Source organism: Chiloscyllium punctatum, chromosome 13, assembly GCF_047496795.1.
Source record: "Chiloscyllium punctatum isolate Juve2018m chromosome 13, sChiPun1.3, whole genome shotgun sequence".
Taxonomy (NCBI): Eukaryota; Metazoa; Chordata; class Chondrichthyes; order Orectolobiformes; family Hemiscylliidae; genus Chiloscyllium; species Chiloscyllium punctatum.
This window is the reverse complement of record NC_092751.1, coordinates 87,106,906-87,127,242: the sequence shown is the minus strand read 5'-3', so window position 1 is coordinate 87,127,242 and position 20,337 is coordinate 87,106,906. Positions and strand designations below refer to the sequence as shown.

The 20,337-nt window shown below is 41.7% G+C and overlaps 1 protein-coding gene across 7 annotated transcripts in view; it reads right to left on the bottom strand.

Moving 5' to 3' along the window:
• The window catches only part of LOC140484610 (paladin-like), a 252,098-nt gene that overhangs the window by 141,212 nt on the left and 90,549 nt on the right, over positions 1 to 20,337 (bottom strand). For all 7 annotated transcript variants that reach the window (XM_072583121.1, XM_072583124.1, XM_072583122.1 and 4 more), the window contains 5 exons: positions 15,146 to 15,297; positions 14,789 to 14,885; positions 9,418 to 9,522; positions 5,354 to 5,449; positions 3,819 to 3,953 (listed from right to left, as the gene is read on the bottom strand). In XM_072583121.1, the coding sequence (XP_072439222.1) occupies positions 3,819 to 3,953; positions 5,354 to 5,449; positions 9,418 to 9,522; positions 14,789 to 14,885; positions 15,146 to 15,297 (585 nt within the window). The remainder of the gene's footprint in view (positions 1 to 3,818; positions 3,954 to 5,353; positions 5,450 to 9,417; positions 9,523 to 14,788; positions 14,886 to 15,145; positions 15,298 to 20,337) is intronic.

The window sequence follows — 20,337 nt, the reverse complement described above, 5'->3', positions numbered from 1 at the left end:
TGCAGAAAGGTTGTACCCAATGACCAAGGAGTCCAAAACCAGGAGTAACAGTATAAGGGTATAGTGCAAGCCATTTAGATCTGATCTTGACCCAGACAGTGGTGAGCTGAAAATGTGTTGCTGGAAAAGCACCAGACAGTGGTGAGCCTGTGGAATTCTCTGCCCCAGAAAGTGGCCAAAGCCAAACATTCTTCCACAAGGGGATAAAACCTTTTCCATATCTCCACTGTCAAGTCACAAAGAATCTTGTAAGTTTCAATAAGATCGCTTCTCATTCTTATGTGAATTAAGAAAATGGTAATGGGACAAGTAATGAAACAAAAGATTGTAAAATAGTCCACACCATTCCAATGAGCTGCAAGAAAATTTCCTGCTTTTGCCATCACTTTAGATGCATTGGAAGGATTTACAATTAAAAATGAATGTCTTTAGCCACATTATGACATGCTTATAGTGCCATCAAGTCCTAAGGTGAGGGGTCCTTTCGGGGAAGGTGGTAGTGTTGTTGTAATATCACTAGATTAGTATCCAGAGACCCAGACTAATGCTCCATGGATACTGAGACAGGTGCAGAAATTTGAATTCAGTTCAATTCAATAATAACGCACTGTTGAAAAGGGGGCATTTGTAGCGCAATGGTAGTTTGCCTACCAGTTGATCAGGAGATTCAAATCCCATCTCCTTCAGCATCTATGAATAGGCTGCTTAGAAAATATCTAAAAATCCAAAACTAAGAAGCTAATCTGATTGTCAGAAATAACCACCTGGTTCACTAATATCTTGTAGTGAAAGAAACCTATCATCTTTATCTGACATAGTTGTGGGTATGTTCGTTGATCTGGGAAGATTTGCAGATGTTTCATCCCCTGTCTAGGTGACATCTTCAGTGCTTTGGAACCTACTGTGAAGCGCTGCAGTACTGTCTCTTCTGGAATTTATTTGATTCCATTCCTGCTGCTTCCAGTTGCCGAGTCCAGTTGTCCATAGCAGTGGCCGGTATATTGGGTCTAGGCCTATGTGCTACTATGAACAACCGGAACTGGCAACCTGAAGCAGCAGGAATGGAACCAAATAAATTCCAGAAGATAAAGTACAGCAGCACTTCACAGGAGGCTCCAAAGCACTGAAGTTGTCACTTAGACAGGGAACGAAACATCTGCACATCAACTTCCCAGCTCAGCGAATATACCGCAACTACGACAACCAACACCCAAGCTACAAATCTTTACACAAACCTTGAATCCTTACCTGGTCTGGCCTAAACATGATTCTAGACACGCAGTAGTGTGGTTGACACTTACCTACCATCTGAAATAGCTGAGCAAGCTACTCAGTTCAGGACAATTAGGGATGGATAATAAATGCTGGCCTAGTCAGTGATGCCCACATCCTATGAATGAATAAAACAAAAATGTGGCCAATAGCACCGCACTACATGACTTCCTTTGCTGTATTGTACAATACTGGGAAACATCACTAAGCAGTTCACATTCAGTGAAGGTTCTGATTAGCATTCTGGAATATTGGTGACTTTTCATTCTGGCGCTGGATTTGTAACCATGAAAAGGCTTGTTCAAAGCCCACCATAACAAATTGAGATACTGAAATGTTAAGAAACTTCATTAGTTATGAGGCAGCACTGGGAAAATCACAAAGCCACTATTTGTCAACAGACATTCAGCCTGCAGAAAATCCTGTAGCCCCTGTCTGACTGTCAAGCCTACATGAGATTCCAGTCATGTTCTGTGTACGGACTCTTAATGGGGAGGGACGTTGGTTGAGGGAAGAAAATTGATTGGGATACCAGGCAAGCTTCGAACTGTGCTTTCCCCAAGCGACTTGCAGTCTAACAAATTGCCAGTCAGGATTCCTGATGAAGGACTTTTGCCTGAAACGTCGAATTTTGCTCAATAATGCCCAAGGAATTGTGAATCACAATATCCTGTGCTCAAGGCTTGCTTCAGAACCCAAATACAAAAACTGAGGATGGTACTCCACTGCAGTACACAGTGACCATTTTATTGTCAGAGGTGCTGTCTTTTGGGTAAGATAGAAACTGAGGTCCCATCTACCTGCTCTGATAGATATAATGGATACTATGGCACCATTTGAAAGTTGAGCAGAAAACTTATGCCCAGTGTCCTGAGCCAATATGAATCCTTCGGCCAACATCGCAAATAAATTACTATTTGATCATAATCACATTGTTAGTTGTATGATCTGACTGCAGAGGTTCTAACATTACGCAATGACTACTTTCCAAAAGTATTTACGTGGCTGTGAAGAATTTTGCAATAGCTTGCAATTGTGAAAAACACTATGTAAATGCAAATTTGCCCTTAGTTAATCCTTTGGGTCATAACAGTTACTTACTTTTCAAATCACACTCCTCTGGCTACTTCTGTTCACTGTAAAACTTTTCAGCTTTGCCCACAAACATTTAACCAGGAAGCTAGGGGTGATGATGCAGTGGCAATGTCAGAGACATCATAATCCAGCGACCGGGTTCTGAGAATATGGGTTCAAATCTCATCACATCACTGGATTTTAATTTTAAAATCGATTAATATATCTGGGAAGCTAGTCTCAATTATGATGACTGTGAATTTATCATTGATTATTGTAAAAATGCATTTGGTTCACGAATATCCTTTAGGGAAGAAAGTCCGGCATCCTTACTGGCCTGGCCTGGCCTACATGTGATTTCTGACCCACAAAATATACTTGATATTTATCTACCTCTCAAATGGTCTTACAAACCATTAGAGATGCTAGACTTGCCAGCATGTCCACATCCCATGAATGACAAAAGAAACATAGAAAATGGGAGCAGGAGTAGACCATCCAGCCATTCGAGCCTTCTCCACAATTCAATATGATCATAGCTGATCAGCCAACTCAGTACCCTGTTCCCACTTTCTCTGCATACCTGTTGATCCCTTTAGCCCAAAGAACTATATCTTACTCCCTCCAAAAACACTCAATGTTTTGGCCTCAACCACTTTCTGTGGCAGAGAATTCCACAGACTCATCACTCTCTGAGTGAAGCAAGTTCTTCTCATCTCATTCCTAAAATGACTTAGCCTGTATCCTTAAACAGTGACCCATGGTTCTGAACTCTGTGTTTACTAGAAGGTTTGTCACTTATTTAAATACTGAGCTATGGATAATGAACATACCACGTGCAACCTTCATTCTGTGATTAACTAACAAAGGCAATTCAGCAGGGTCTGCCTCCAAAGAAGGTTATTCAGCTGTATTAAGGAGTGCAATTTAGCTCGTTTGAAAAGGTTGTGGTGTACACTTCAAGGGTTGCCAAAGCAGACTGGTATATGGGCCATTTTGATTGTCAGGAATATTTGGCTCACAAACTAGCTAACCACACTGGCCAAATCAAGGGGAGATACACATCTCCTCGATCAATCTCCAAGCTGTGTGGAGAGCAGGTATTAGTGGAAGTGTGACAATTTCCTTCAGTGCCCCTAGACTAAGGAAAGAGGCAAAAAACAAAACATCCAATACAGATTCCTCCTCATACGCAGTTATTCATTCTGAAATTTGAGAAAGAACAGCATCATACAATTGTCACAGTTAAATTACATGAGAACACACACTGGGCAATGGAGATATGTATGCGGTTATTTAAAGGAAGGTAATTTAAGCTGGATTTCAAAGGATATATTCCAGCCAAATAAAGCCCTACATTTGGGATGTCCAATGTTTTCACATGGGGGCACAGGTCTGGCTCAGTTTCACTCACATAGCCAACCACAGTCTCCAAATCATAACCTACCATTCATGTTCAGCTTCAAACTTACCAAGATTCTGATGCCTTTTGTTACTAAGTCGCAAGGGGCAGTAAGCTCAGACACATTCATACCGGCCAAGATTCTGTACATCCAGGGGTGCCTGCACATCCACCTGCTGAAGTTAAGTGAAAAGGCCAAAGGATACTGGAAAACAATACAACGGTTAATACAAGTCAGCAAAACACAAAAGAACAGCATTTGCAAATGCCAGAAAACATGTTTATTTGAGAAAGTAATGCTAAATTGAAACAGAAAATTTGATATCACTGGCTAGCAGCTCCGGAAACACCTTTTCGCTGACATTTGACCCTTTATTGTAAATATGGTCAGCTCTCAATGTAAACTTGCTTGACATTCTCGAAAACACTTAAACCAAAGGACAGTTGAGGAAGTAAAGACAGCAGGTTGCTAACACCAGACTGGCATCAGAAGTGGATTCAGTTCGCCCAACCATCCTGGGTGATGTTTGACCTACTGCACATTTCGTGCAGATGAAAGATGGGGGAAGTAATGGGAATTCCATAGGACACCCTTGTGATTTAAGTCCTGGTTTCAAAGATTGCTGACCACCCAGGACTGCCCAAGAGACTGCACAAATTAAAACTGATCCTTGGCTAGAGAGGAAAAGAATCATTGGTGCTTCCACAAAAATAGTTGTTTCTAAACTATTTCACTCCTTAGTTATGAATACATTGGAGATAGCAGTGCGGTAGGAAAGGGGAATGGCTGGGTTAACTAGAGCTGGGAGGTGTTTTATAAACAGGTCCAGGAAGAAGTCAAATAGGTGTTGGCAGTCCATAATAGAACAACGGTGAAGAGAATAAAAGTTCCCCAAAGCTTTATTGTCCAGCTTTTATCATTAACATGGAACATGTGAGAAAATGACCAGTGGCCTTAATCCACCTACATTAACATTACTCAATGAGCACTTAGTCTTCCCAACTTCCTTCACCCCACCACTGCCTCAATCAGGGAACTAATGTCAGTTAACAACTGTATGAAAACTGCACAAAATTTATTTAAGAGATGCTGCACAAATCGCCAATCACACACACACGGACACACAAATACAAACATGCATGGGCATACACAGCGACATACATGTACGTAATCACGTATAGATCATAAACAATAGCACACACACAGCTTCACAATTACACACTTGTAATCAACACACAATCATGAGGGTGATTGTGGATGCCTGTGTGTGTGACTGTGTGACATTGTATGAGAAGGCATGTGCATGCATGTATGTGTGACATTTGTGTGTTCATGTGCATGTGTGCATGTACCTGGGTGCGTGCAGCACCTCGAAATAAACTTGAGCACCCTTCATCCAGCTCCCAAACGACAGTCATTCTCTGAAATTGAGGATTACAGGAAGTTGAGAGAATGAGCACACAGTAAGTGACAACCAATGCTTTAAATTTTCACATCCTCCTGCAATGAAGACTCATAATATCTGGTTTTGCACTTTCACATAGAGTCCTTGCTATAGACCATGGCACATTCTACTGTATGATGCACAAGCCACATGTAATCACCTGTTCATGCAGAAAGTAGTTAAAAGCGATCAAATAGAAATAACGCTCCGTGCTCTGCAGTATTCTTTGGAGAAAATATTCTTTGGTGCTGTTGCCCTAAACGAAGCAGGAAATAAAAATACAGAGTGAGAAGTCATAAACATTTTCCTTTGGAGAAAAAAAACAGCCCAAGAGTTCAGACATGGGGAGGAAAAGTGAGGTAAGTCAAAGAATGCCAGTTGGGTGGGACCAACCTTGAACTTTAAAAGCCTGTAAACTAGTAGGATTAACTGATGCGAACTTTTCACAGAACCAAGATTTCAAAAAGAGTGAGTGGGTTGGGAAGAAAGGGAGATTGAGTAGGTGACTGTGGGAATGAATGGGAGAGTGGAACAGCGGGTGGGAGAGAGGGAGAACAGGTGGGAGTGAGGGACAATGGGCGGAAGAAGAAGAGGGAGAGAGGATGAGTGAGCAAGAGAGAGGGAGAGCAAGTAAGAGAGCAAATTAGAGAGGGGAAAGCAAGTGTGAGAAATGTAGCAAATGGGGAAGGAGAAGCAAGTCAGAGAAAGATGGCAAGTGAAAGAAGGATAGGGAGTGAGAGAGAGGTAGGATTGGGAGACAGGCAGGGAGTGAGGGAGAAGTGGCAACAGAATGGTCAAGAGGGACATGATGAGCAGGTCAGTGAGTAACAAAGCTGGAGTGGGGAATAACAAGTGAGAAGGTCAGCAAGCAGAGAACGATGTCAATAAGGGTCAAGGAAGCGTGTCAGGAAGGTGGCAAGTGAGACAGAGTCACTGAACATAGTGGGTTGACGAGTTCGAGGATCAGTGTGCGGCACAGGTGACAAGGAAAAAAGTCAGACAAGGACACCACAAGCAGGAGAATCATAAATTTGGCAAGGGTCAGGAATGAGGAAATGGCAAGTGATTATAAATTAGTATTGTTGACTTGGCAAACTGTGCACAATTACTAACATCTTTATTTTTTACAATCATTTTTGTGCATCACATACATACCTTTTTGAAGAAAGAAATTGAAATTAATCAAAAATTATTCTGTAACATTCTACTTACTACTAGGTTAAAATTTTCCACATTCCTAATTGACCCTCACTAGTGAATATCACTGGTCTAAGTGATATATTATGTAGATAAAAGAGTGTGTTCTATACATGAAAGAAATGAGTCCAACACACATCCATCACATGCTGAAAATATTACATTTTGTTACAGACATAAAGCTGGTCAGAGTATCAGCCTGGACTGTCTCAGAACTTTCCAACATACAAAGCCTTTTCACCCAAGAAAACTTCTATACTGATGAAATGGAAGCTATATTAATTTTAAAATTTTACATTATGGAGTGAAAACATAGTAAGTTCTACTACATCATGTTATATTCTTACCCTTAAGGGAGATGGTAGTATAGTGGTAATATCACTGGACCAGTAATCCAGTGGCCCAGTCTAATGCACTAGGGACACAGGTTCAAATTTAAATCTCAACAATAAAATCTGGAATTGAAAGCTAGTCTCAGTAATACTGAACATTGTTGTTTAAGAGCACATTTGGTTCATTAATACTCTTGAGGGAAGAAAATTTGCTGTCCTTACCTGGCTTGGGGACAAGGTCTGAGGCCGCATGAAAAACAAATGAACTAAGTGTTGCAAGCTGCCATCCTTAGCCAAGAATTTATAAAAACATTGTGGCTAGAGAGTGGTGGCTGTGTGGAATGCTCTGCCCCAGAGGGCAGTGGAGGCCCAGTCTCTGGATTCATTTAAGAAAGAGTTGGATAGAGCTCTCAAGGATAGTGGAATCAAGGGTTATGGAGATAAGGCAGGAGCAGGATACTGATTAAGGATGATCAGCCACGATCATATTGAATGGTGGTGCAGGCTCGAAGGGCAGAACGGCCTACTCCTGCACCTATTGTCTATTGTCTAGACATGTAGCTGAGAGTAACAGATTGGAGGCCCTCTCACTAGAAGACTATGGATCTCCGTTCTACCCTTCAGCAGGGGTAGGTTTCCTGACTTTCCTATCAGCTCAGTGAACTGATCCTCAAAAGGGGGATAAGGAGCCTTATGGCAGGCATCTGACTTCCCCCACCTCTCTCTGCCACAGTCACACCAGCCATGCACATTCTTCAAAAGAAGAATGTAGTTTGAGAATGTAGTGAAAGTTTCTGATTATAACGTCATTCAGTATAGTCAAAGAGTTCCAGTTGAAAAATAATAAAGCATCATATGATGCAAAATACCTGTGAAGGGTTCACCCCAAGCCATTTTTATGGTTGTGTCCTTAACCCATGCCAGCCTTCATGAAAAATGATCACGGGTGCATTCTTCTAGTTACGAGCTGCTGGGAGTTTTAGTTTCCGTTTACATTTTAAACGTGAAGCCTGGCAGATGCATAAGTGGGATCATAGAATCCCTAAAGTGTGGAAACAGGCCATTTGGCCCAACATGTTCACACCAACCCTCCAAAGAGTAACCCACCCAGACCTATTCCCCCACATTTACCCCTGACTAATGCACCTAACCTACATCCCTGAATACTATGGGCAATTTAGCATGGCCAATTCACCTAACCTGCACATCTTCTGATTGTAGGAAGAAACTGGAACACCCGGAGGGAACCCATGCAGACAAAGGGAGAATATGCAAACTTCACACAGATAGTCGCCCGAGGCTGGAATAGAACATGGGTCCCTGGCGCTGTGAGGTCGCAATGCTAACCACTGAGCCACTGTGTCACACAAGTGCTGGCCAGTACAGCCATACCAATAACTGCAATGAAGCGATATTGATTTTCCATGAGGCATCTGATGGAGATGCCTGACAACCCAGTCTTGTGTGTGGCAGACCCCTGCACTGGCAACCTTCCAATATTAACTCACACTGCTTGGAGCATGAAGCTTTGAGTAGACAATTTATAACTCCTGATAGAGTGCAGACAGAGTGCAGATCATTCATCCTTTTATGGCACTGGAGCCATATTTTCTTAATATAATCTCCCCACCAGGTGGGGCACTGACGTCAACTCTAGGGATAAGCACTTTCCTCCCCCACTGGATTAGCTTTTAATATAACCTCTGGAGAGGCTTCACTGAATTATGACCCTGTTTGTTGCCTGGTCCCTGATATTTCCAGGGAGAGGTAGCGAGGTACAGAGGTTGAGTAATGCTCCACATTGCAGTGATTGAAGTGCTGTCTGGGTGCCTTTTCACTATGTAAATATGTATACTAGAGAGTGGAGTTTAAAATTTAATGTTTTACCCATGTATGAATATGCAATGAGTTAAGAAGCGTGTTAGAGCACAGTGAGGTGATGCAATTTGACAGAAGAATACAGGAGCCGTGCATTATTTAAATGGAGAGATTGGGTACTCTGGTGCATGGACCACAAATCTAGCATCCCAGTTCAGTGAGTAATATGGAAAGTAAATAGAATATCACTATTTATTTCAAAATGAATGAAGTATAAAAGTAGGGAAGTTTGGCTAACACTATACAATGCACCATTTAGGCCACAACTAAAAGACAGTGAATTGTTTTAGTCCTCTTATATAAGGAAGGATATACTGGCATTGGGGTTAGTCCATCAAAAGTTCACCAGGGTTGATCCGAGGCAGGGAGGAATTTTCTTAAGAGACGTTAGTACGTTTGGTCTATACTCATTGGTCTTTCGAAGAATGAAGGGTGATCTTGTTGAAACATTTAAGATTCTTGGGGCACTTCATAGGGTAGATGTTGAGAGTCGAGGACCAGAGGATGTAATCTCAGGATAAGGTGTTGCACATTTAAGACTGAGATGAGGAAGATTTCCTTCTCTCGGTAATTAATCCTTACCGCTGCGGGTTATCAAGGCTAGGTGATTAGGTATATTAAAAGCTGAGTTATACAGTTAATGAGTAAACAAATCAAGGGTTATAGAGAAAAGGCAGGAAAGCAGAGTTGAGGATTATCAGATTAGCCATGATCCCATTGAATGGCACAGCTGACTCCATCAGCCAACTGGTGAACTTATGCTCCCACATCTTATAGTCTCCTTGGTACCCTGCAATTTCCATAGTTACCCATTTACCTCAACTTGGCAATTCTCCCCAATGCCCTCCAGCTTCTGTTTGTATTCATAGATGTCGTCTTTAATGTTATGCATTTCAGAGCAGAGAGCAATGGCTATGTCCACCTAAGTGAAGAAAAATACAAGTATGAAACATTGATTAGACCCTCATTTAGATTCTGTTTGTATTCATAGATGTCTTCTTTAATGTTATGCATTTAAGAGTACTGAGCAATAGCTGTGTCCGCCTAATTGAAGAAAAATATAAGTATGAAACATTGATTAGATCCTCGTTCACTGCACTATGTTTTCCTGTTGATTACAACCTGGTAATGCCAAAGACAGCAGGCCCTTATCTGAGCACAAACTGTGAATGTGAACAGCATGCTTTGGTCTCCTTGTTTAAGGAAAGATATTGTGATGATGATGCTCCTTTAACAAGGTTAGGTTGTCCTTGGCTTTTTTTCCAGGAGGTTGTAAAGACACAGACCCTGAAATGTCTGGGATTGAACTACTTGAGAAGGCTTTCAAAGTTTTAAAAAAAAACTTGTACAATAAAAGGGGAGTGGCCAGTTCTCCCAGCTTTTCTTTGGTTTGGTTTTAGAAGTCTGGCTGTTCACTGAAAAGCAGTCAGTTCAGTTTAAGGCAACTGGTCCAAGAAGCAGCTACATCGAAGAAGGAGTTCCATGCTGAGTCCCTCTGCCATCTCTCTCTCTCTCTCTCTCTCTCTCTCTGTCTCTCCTATAAGACCCTGTGTTTGACTTTACCTTATGTGCCAAAGGGGATTTATGGGGAATGCTGCAGGAATTTGGAACAGCATCATTAAGTTGGAATAATCTGTTGCGTTTTCGGATAGGTTAAGGTATTCGGCATTCTGTTCTCTTTTGTTTGTGTTTCATTTGGCAATCTTGGAAATAAATTCTATTTTCTTTAAAACTAAGTGATTTGACCAGTTGCATCTCTCCTGAAATATCCATTCACTCCTCCTTAAAATAACCAGCAAAGTTAGGGTCTGGGTGCTTTCTTAAAATGTTTTGAGAGGGTCTGGTCCATAACAATATTATAAGCAATTCAACATTAGAAGCAATTCAGAGAAGGTTCACTCAACTCAATCCTGGGATGATAGGATTATTTGATCAGGAAAGGTTAGACAAGTGAATATGTAGCAAATGAGTTTCAAAGAATGAGAGGAGATCTTATTGAAACATATAAGATCCTGAAGGTACTTGACTGGGTGTGTGCTGAAAAGATAGTTCTCCATGTGGGGGGGTGACTATAACTAGGCGGCACAGTTTAAAAATAAGGGGATCTCCTATTTAAGACAGAGATGAGGAGAATGTCTTTTTCTCTTAGAAGGTCATTAGCCTATGGAACTCTCTTCACAGAGGGTGATGGAGGGAGAGTGCTTGAATATTTTTTAAGGCAGAGATAGGTAGATTCTTGACTCATAGGAGAGTCGAAGGGTAGCAGGGAAAGCAGAATTGTGGCTACAGTCAGAACAGCCGTGATCTTATTCAAACTGTAGAGCAGGCTTGAAGAGCCAAACTGTTTATTCCTGCTCATAATCTGTATGTTTGTTTGTTTAACCCAGGCTCCCATTATTTGACATCCATGTACAGCATGGGATTCCTGAAGTTGCCTTTATTGGCCTCAGTGTCCTATAATAAACTAACTTAACACAGATCAGCAATTAAATCTAGACTCCTCGAGAACTGTGTGGCTCAATGACTGTATGTTAATGCAATGAGTCATTAGGGACCAGTTATCCAGCTTAGATCTCTTTGTAGCATCATTCCAAATACTTCGTGTAGTATAAGCTTTTAGATTGACCTGACACGCTAATGAGACAAGGTATATATCAGCACAGGAACTGATGTCATGTCATATCATCCTGCTGTCTCTCCCAGCTTCATTGCAAGATGAAGCCACAGAAAGATGTTTCTTCAATAAAGATGTTTCTTCAATAAATTGAATGTTTTCCTTGCCTTAGCAGACTCTGTATGTATTCTTTAGCGGAACAATGAGAGTGAGATTATTAGAATTTGTAAGACATTGTGACATTTATTGGAAATTTGCACGAGAGATACAGGGGATGACAGAATTCCATTGTGCGGAGCAATATAAGCCAGAATTATTCTCCTCAGAGCAGGGTGAGATTTAATAGAGGTATTCAAATGATACGTTTTGAGTAAATAAGGAGAGATGATTTCCACTGGTAACAAGGTCAGTAACCAGAGGACACAGACTTAAGGATTTGGTGTGGGAGATGAGATCAGTAACTTACGCAGTGAGTTGCTACAGTCTAGAATGTGCTGCCTGCAAGGGTGATGAAAGCAGATTCAATAGCAATTTATAAAAGGGAGATGGATGTATACTTTGAAAAGGAAAGAATGATAGGGCCATTGGAACACAGCTAAGGAGGGAGAAAAATTAGATTGACCAAATTGTTGATCAAAAGGATTGCATGGTCTACTTCTATGCTCATGAGTTTATGATTTAACAAGCTAGAATTTAACTCATGATAGAAAGCCTGCTCTCTATCAGCTCCTTTGTGCATTGATTTGCAGCTCACAATTCAGAAATAGTTGAATCAGTCACTAAATGTGATAGAAATCTTTGAAATCTTTTGTTTTTCTGAAGCTTCAAATGAATGGTAGAAGATTATAGAAAAAAAGGAAATAAAACAATCTCACACTTCAGCTGAATAATAAATGACTTCAACTTCACTTTACCATTTGAAAAATAATCATTCAGTTCCTTTCTTGTGAATATTCTACCTCTTGTTTCACTCCTCATTCATTGTCGCTTCACAATTACAAAACCTAAAAATCAATTCCAAGAAGACCAACATGCTTCATCTGATCCAAAATCTCATCTCAACTCAAACACTTCAAAACAAGGTTAGGGAAAGTATTGCCTCGTTGACTTTTGGGTTGAAGTCCAGTGTCACTTAGAACTTTAAACAGCATACCTCAACCGGGTGTCTTCTTCAAAGACCTTCCCAAGACTGCATTGGACAGTTATGTAAAACCACAGCATTCTATGCTAGAGAGAAATCATTCTGACATTGTTGTGCTCTTATCACACAACTTATCATTTATATTACACTTTCAACTCTCATTGAAACAAACCAAGTGATGTGATTCAAGAAAATCCAGGCTCTGTCACTCTACTAAATGCCTCAGTGGGGGATGACACACAGACCATGGGAAATAATAAGTAACATTGACTTTCATCCACTGCAGGACACTTAAAACGGAGATGAGCAGAAACTTCTTCACTCAAAGAAGGAGGGTTTTTTTGGAAAGTGCTACCGAGAGCGCTGTGAATTTATTTCATTTATTTGATCATAGAATGTGCTCCGTATTGATTAGATCAACAGTTATTGATCATTCCAAATTTCCCTTAAAAACACGGTGGTGAGCCACCTTCTTCAGACATTGCAGTGTGTCTGGACGATATCCATGATGGTGTGAGAGAGGAAGTTTCAGAATTTGGACCAGCAACAACATATTTCCACTTTAGACTGGTGAGTGGCTTGGAGGAGAACTTGCAGGTGGTGGTGGTCCCACAAACCTGCTGCACTTAGCCTTCTAAATAGTAGCAGCCAAGGGTTTGAAGGTGATGTTGAAGAGGCCTTGGTAAATTTCTGCAGTGCATTCTGTAGATGGTACATACTGCTGGATGAATGTTGTAGGTAGTAGACTACACCTCCTCCCACCCTGCCCCCTGTAAAAACGCCATCCCATATGCCCAATTCCTTCGTCTCCGCCGCATCTGCTCCCAGGAGGACCAGTTCCAACACCGTACAACCCAGATGACCTCCTTCTTCAAAGACCGCAATTTCCCCTCAGACGTGATCAATGATGCTCCCCACCGCATCACCTCCACTTCCCGCTCCTCCGCCCTTGAGCCCCGCCCCTCCAATCGCCACCAGGACAGAACCCCACTGGTCCTCACCTACCACCCCACCAACCTCCATATATATCGTATCATCCGTCGTCATTTCTGCCACCTCCAAACGGACCCCACCACCAGGGACATATTTCCCTCCCCTCCCCTATCAGCGTTCTGAAAAGACCACTCCCTGCATGACTCATCAGGTCCACACCCCCCAACAACCCAACCTCCACTCCCAGCACCTTCCCCTGCAACCGCAAGAAATGCAAAACTTGCGCCAACACCTCCCCCCTTACTTCCCTCCAAGGCCCCAAGGGATCCTTCCATATCCACCACAAATTCACCTGCACCTCCACACACATCATTTACTGCATCCGCTGCACCCGATGTGGCCTCCTCTATATTGGGGAGACAGGCCACCTACTTGCGGAACGTTTCAGAGAACACCTCTGGGACACCCGGACCAACCAACCCAACCACCCAGTGGCTCAACACTTCAATTCCCCCTCCCACTCCACCAAGGACATGCAGGTCCTTGGACTCCTCCATCGCCAGACCATAGCAACACGACAGCTGGAGGAAGAGTGCCTCATCTTCCGCCTAGGAACCCTCCAACTACAAGTGATGAACTCAGATTTCTCCAGTTTCCTCATTTCCCCTCCCCCCACCTTGTCTCAGTTCCAACCCTCGAACTCAGCACCACCTTCCTAGCCTCCAACCTTCTTCCTTACCTCTCTGCCCCCACCCCCACTCCGACCTATCACCCTCACCTTTACCTCCTTCCACCTATCGCATTTCCAACACTCCTCCCCCAAGTCCCTCCTCCCTACCTTTTATCTTAGCCTGCTTGGCACACCCTCCTCATTTCTGAAGATGGGCTCATGCCCGAAACATCGATTCTCCTGTTCCTTGGATGCTGCCTGACCTGCTGCGCTTTTCCAGCTACACATTTTCAGCTCTGATCTCCAGCATCTGCAGTCCTCACTTTCTCCCGTAGCCCAAGCCCCACCCAAGCTTCTTAAGTTGAATATAATCAAGCCAGAAGTCAATAGATTTTTCAATACTAAATGATATGGGGATTAGTGCTTTTTAACAATTTAAAAAAAGCAGACCTGAAGCCAAAGGAAGAATATGGGCAATCAAAAAGAAGCGGACCTTATGCAACAGAGAGAATTGAAGGAGAATATTCCGAAGTCTAGGATCTAATTGGTTGGTGGCAAAGTGTGGGAAAGGGAGAGGCAAAAAACATGACACTGAATTCAACAGAATGAGTAAGGTTCATACAACAGAATGTTGTAGAAATGCAGGAATTCAGAAGGTCAAGATGGGACAAGACCAAGAAGGAAATTAAATACATGGACAAGAATTTTTGGTTTGGTCATTCAGCTATATGAATCAGATCTTGTTCTCAAATTAGTAGCCAACAAGTTATCAAACCATAAATTCGCAGAAAGCCCTGTCTGTGCCCTCAAATAGTAAAACCAACACTGACCTCTTCCACAATTTGTTGCCCCATCGGAAGGCTTTTGACAAAGTTCTGGATCATCTGCAATTGCTCCCTCTTTTTAGCACTGGTATTCTGATTATCTCTGCAAAGGGCCAGAAGGATAAGTTAGAATAAATTCATCAAGCTCATCGCAATGCAATCAAATGTCAGGGAATGTTCCTGTTTTGCCCAAAGCCACCTTACTTTCAGGCATCAAGATATGAGCCAGAAAACAAAGCATAAAATAAGACTTGGCCAAAATTCAAATATCATGTCGCAACCAGAGACGTCACCAGTATTGCATTTTGGTTAATTTCACATTTTTGGTTTCAAATTCTATTCAACAACAAAATGTCTACTTACCCCCATTTTTCAGGAAAGCCTTTTCTATGACACATCACAAGGGTTCCTAGTATCATCCCTAAATTTGTCCTACCAACTCCAACCTGACAGTTGAAGACTAATGCAGGTGGAAGCCTTTCAGAGGTCTGAAGAAGCAAGAGATTTGGAGTCTCCTAAAAATATAAAACATCCATAAAACCTGGTGATTAAGAAAGGTATTTTAAGGAACAAATGCTTTCCTCTGTGATCTAAATGTAACAATCATAGAGATGTACAGCATGGAGACAGACCCTTCTGCCCAATTCATCCCTGCTGACCAGATATACTAAACAAGTCCAGTCCCATTTATCAACACTTAGCCCATATCCCTTTAAATCCTGCCTATTCATATACCTACCCAGATGTTGTAATTGTACCAGCCTCCACCATTTCCTCTGACAGCTCATTTCATACACACACCACCCTCTGTGTGAAAACGTTGCCACTTGGGTCCTTTTAAAATTTTCCCCTCTCATCTTAAACCTTTGCCCTCTAGTTTTGGACTCCCCAACCCTGGGGAAAAATCCTTTCCTATTTACCCTATCCATATTCCTCATGATTTTATATACCTCTAAAAGGTCATCCCTCAGCCTCCAACACTCCAGGGGAAATAGTCCCAGCTTATTCACCCTCTCCCTACAGATCGAACCCCCCCAACCCTGGCAACCCTTGTAAATCTTTTCTGAACCCTTTCAAGTTGAACAACATCCTTTCTACAGCAGAGAGACCAGAATTACACACAGTATTCCAAGAGTGGCCTAACCAACATCCTGTACAAAAAAAGTGTGGTGCTGGAAAAGCACAGCCAATCAGACAGCATCCAAGGAGCAGGAAAGTTGACATTTCAAGCACAAGCTCTTCTTCAGGAATGTCTTAAGCTTGGAACGTCAACTCTCTTGCTCCTCGGATGTTGCCTGACCGGCTGTGCTCTTCCAACCCCATACTTATTGACTCTGATCTCCAGCATCTGCAGCACTCACTTTCTCCCAATGTCCTGTACAGCTGCAACATGACCTCCCATCATATACTCAATGCTCTGACCAATAAAGGCAGGTATACCAAATGCATTCTTCGCTATCCTATCTACCTGCGACTCTAGTTTCAAGAAACTATAAACCTGCAGTCCAAGTCTTCTTTGTTCAGCAACACTCCCCAGGACTTTACCTTTAAGTGTAAAAATCCTGTCCTAATTTACCTTTCCAAAATGCAGAACCTCACATTTATCTAAATTAAACTCCATCTGCCACTCTTTAGCCTATTGGCTCATCTGATCAAGATCCCATTGTACTCTAAGATAACCTTCTTCATTTTCCACTACACCTCCAATTTTGGTGTCATCTGCAAACTTACTAACTATACTTCCTATATTCATAGCTAAATCATTTATATAAATAATGAAAAAGCAGCACCAATCCTTGTGGCACACCGCTGGTCACAGGCCTCCAATCTGAAAAGCAAGCCTCCACCATCACCCTCTGTCTTCTACATTTTGTACCCAAATGGCTAGTTCTTCCTGTAATCTATGTTATCTAACCCTGCTAACTAGTCGACCATGAGGAACCTTGTTGAATGCCCTACTGAAGTCCATATAGATCACATGCACTGCTTTTCCCTCATCAATCCTCTGTTACTTCTTCAAAAAACTCAATTTACTTAGTGAGACACGATTTCCTACACACAAAGCCAAGTTGACACTCCCTAAGCAGTCCTTGCCTTTCCAAATACATGTAAATCCTGCCCCTCAGGATTCCCTCCAACAACTTGCCCACTACCAATGTCAGGATCACCGGTCTATAGTTCCCTGACTTTTCCTTACAGCCTTTCTTAAATAATATCACCACGTGAGCCAAATGCCCTGTCTCTACTGAATGATTCGACTGCAACCATTCCTCTTGGTGGTGTAATGATGTGGGCATCTACCCTCTTCAAGTTACAGCACCAGGATATAAACCTTCTATGGTTATTAGAAGTGCTGTATCATACAATTCTGTCTTTTCCTTAATGAGGTACTTGTGACAGCATTAAAAGACAAATCTGACCTCACAAAACAAGCAAGGGGTTATCAAGGAGTTTCAGATCAAGCCAACGCTTTACAAAGGCAAAACACAGGATTGATGAAAGGCATGTTTTGATGTGTGGTGGTGTTGGTATTACAGTTCACTCATAGAGACCGGGTTGCTGTGTGCATACATGGTGCAATCTGAAGCTACCGACATAATGGTAGAGACATTCTGATCATGGCTGACCAGGAATCTTTCCTGCTCTTACTTTCTGCCATTTGTGTATGTTACAAAACGTCTGACCACATTATGAATGCGTATTGTAAAAACAAGCAGGATTCAAACCCTGAGTTTCTGGCTCAGGAAGTAGAAACTGGCACCACAAGATCTTGTTTTAATTTGTGTACCCAGATTTTGTGCACAAGAACACAAAGCGCATTATAATTCACCAGGCTGAACTGATGTGGACTGCAACAGGGTGGTACAAGTACTGACCATGCTTAGGCAAGAACCGTCTGCTCTCAATATTTAACTACATTAATGACTTGTGAAACTCTATCGGAGTAACTAGGAATGTACAATAAATGCCAGTGATGTCCACATCCCAAAATTATTAATATTTCCCAGTTTTCTGGCTCAGAATCACAGCAAATAAAGGTTTAACAAACACCTTGACAGGATACATTGGAGCCAGATTTGATTTTCAAAACATGTATGACAAATCATTGCAACTCCTTTTAGATATAAATGCACTTAACTAAATCCAGCAATACCTCAATGATTGTATGAACAGCAGCAAAAGCAAAAGCTGGGAGTGTTGCCGAACAAAGTGACCTAGGATTGCAGGTGCATAGTTTCTTTGAAAGTGGAGTCACAGAGGGATAAAGAAGGCATTTTGCACACTTGCCTTCATTGGTCAGAACACTGAGTATAGGAGTTGGGATGTCATGTCGTAGCCGTATAGGACATTGTTGGGGCCACTTTTAGAATACTGCATATAATTCTGGTTGCCCTTCTATTGGAAAGTTGTTGTTAAAACTGAATCAGGGTGGAAAAGATTTACAAGGATGTTGCTGGGACTGGAGAGTTTGAGTCATACGGAGAAGTTGAATAGGCGGGATTTTTTTCCCTGTAGTGTCAAAATCTGAGGGGTGATCTGAAAGAGGTTTAGAAAGTCATGAGGGGCACTATTAGGGTGAATAGACAAAGTCTTTTTTCTAGAGTGGGGGAGTTCAGAACAAGAGGTTTAAGTGAGAGGGGAAAGATTTTAAAGAAGGACCTAAGGGGTATCTTTTTCACAGAGAGTGGTGCATGTATGGAACAAGCTGCCAGAGGACGTGATGGAGGCAGGTATAATTTCAACATTTAAATGGCATCTGGATGGGTATATGAATGGGAAATGTTCAGATGAATATGAGCCAAATACTGGCAAATGGGGCAAAGTTGGACCGAAAGGTCTGTTCCGTGCTGTATAACTCTACTCTTCCTATTAAGCAGCATACAATTTACTCTTCATATCACCATCATTTGATTCCATTACTGTAATGTTTAACACAATGATTTTTGCATAAATAAACATTATAACTTTAGTTCCACATTGGTCTAAAGAGACTGAACCTAGGGCTCTTTTTTTGGTTACTGTAATCTGTAGAATACATACTCACATACGCAAAGCTGCAGAAGCACTAGCACTTCTGCAGGAGAGATAGTTTGTCTGCACTGCACAACCTGCCCAAAAATGGCAAGACGAGAATGGTGTATGAATGACGGAAGAACGTCAGCCAAACTGTTTTAAGATGGATGAAACAAAACAGACAGACTTGGAACACTGCAGAGTCAAGACCACTGTTTAACTTAATGCTTTCAACTAATGCATCACCTTCAGCTTTAAATGTGCAAAGAACAATCTGTAATTTATCTTCAAAGGATGGGTGCAATATTAATACAGAAAGAAAGGAAACTTTCAAAAGCCCTTTTTTTTTTAGCTTAACTCTCTCCTCCTGAGTTCAGGTTGGATGCCAACTTACATACCCTTCTCCAAACCAAAATCAAGCTCATATGTAACACACACACCCATCCATTCCTGTTGGCCAGGTCAAGTTAAAATAGGGATTTCTATCTGAATGTACGTCACAAGGTATCCACCACTGCAGGTGCTGTTCCCTGAATACTGTGAGGCACAACTTCAGCTGATGCCAACCTCTATTGGAAAACCGCATGGATATTGCCAGGACACAACCATATAGACACGGAGCCACACACAATAGTGCCTAGTGTGGTCTCTCATTGTCGATCAGCACAGTTCTCTAGTTATCATGGAATGAGCCACATTTAATCAAGGACGCCAGGTTCAATTGCAGGTGTTGACTGGATGAAATAACCTCAGTCCAGGGCTGCAAGTATGTCAAAAGTTGCAAAATTGGCAAAAGGCAGAGCTGCTCAGTCAATATCCAGGATCTCTATAAAACACAGAAGTCTATGCTCTGAAAGGGCTTTGCCCACCCATTTCCCCCATCAATAGAACCTGCAATTTCTCGTTCAAGTGATAATTTAGCATTCCCTTAAATACATCTCTGCTAATCATCTCAATATATTCCTTGTAGTATTGAGCTCCTCAGTGAATGGTTCTCTGGGTAAAGAAGTTTCTCCTGAATTAACTGATTATTTTATGTTTGAGGCCCTGAGAAATATCTTCCCCACACCTGCCCTCAAAAGTTTGAGACTGTTACAAACCTCAACTAGTTCACCTCTCAGCCTGCTCTTTTCCAGGGAAAATAGCTCTAATCTGTGAAATCGTTCCTAGTAAATTGATACCAGTACTGAGAGGTTACACCTATTTTACATCTATTTTATTATAGTTGTTTGATAGCACAGTCCAATGGTATTGCCAAGTACAAAGATTTCTACAAGAACACCAATCTCAAAAGGAACAACAATTTATACTTATTGAGAAGAGTGTGTTGACTGGTTGGCAAGGAGCCCATTTGCCAACCAATAGCTTCTTGCCATGCAATATTAATGAATTCCAAGAAAAAATAAAGACAAAAAAAACCTCAATTCAATCGTCTGTGTGCACAATCAAGCAATGAAAGCACCAAACATATTTTTAAAAGTGCAGTTCATTTTCTTTTGCTAAACATCACCATATACATTCTCTCTATCCGTCGCTCTTCT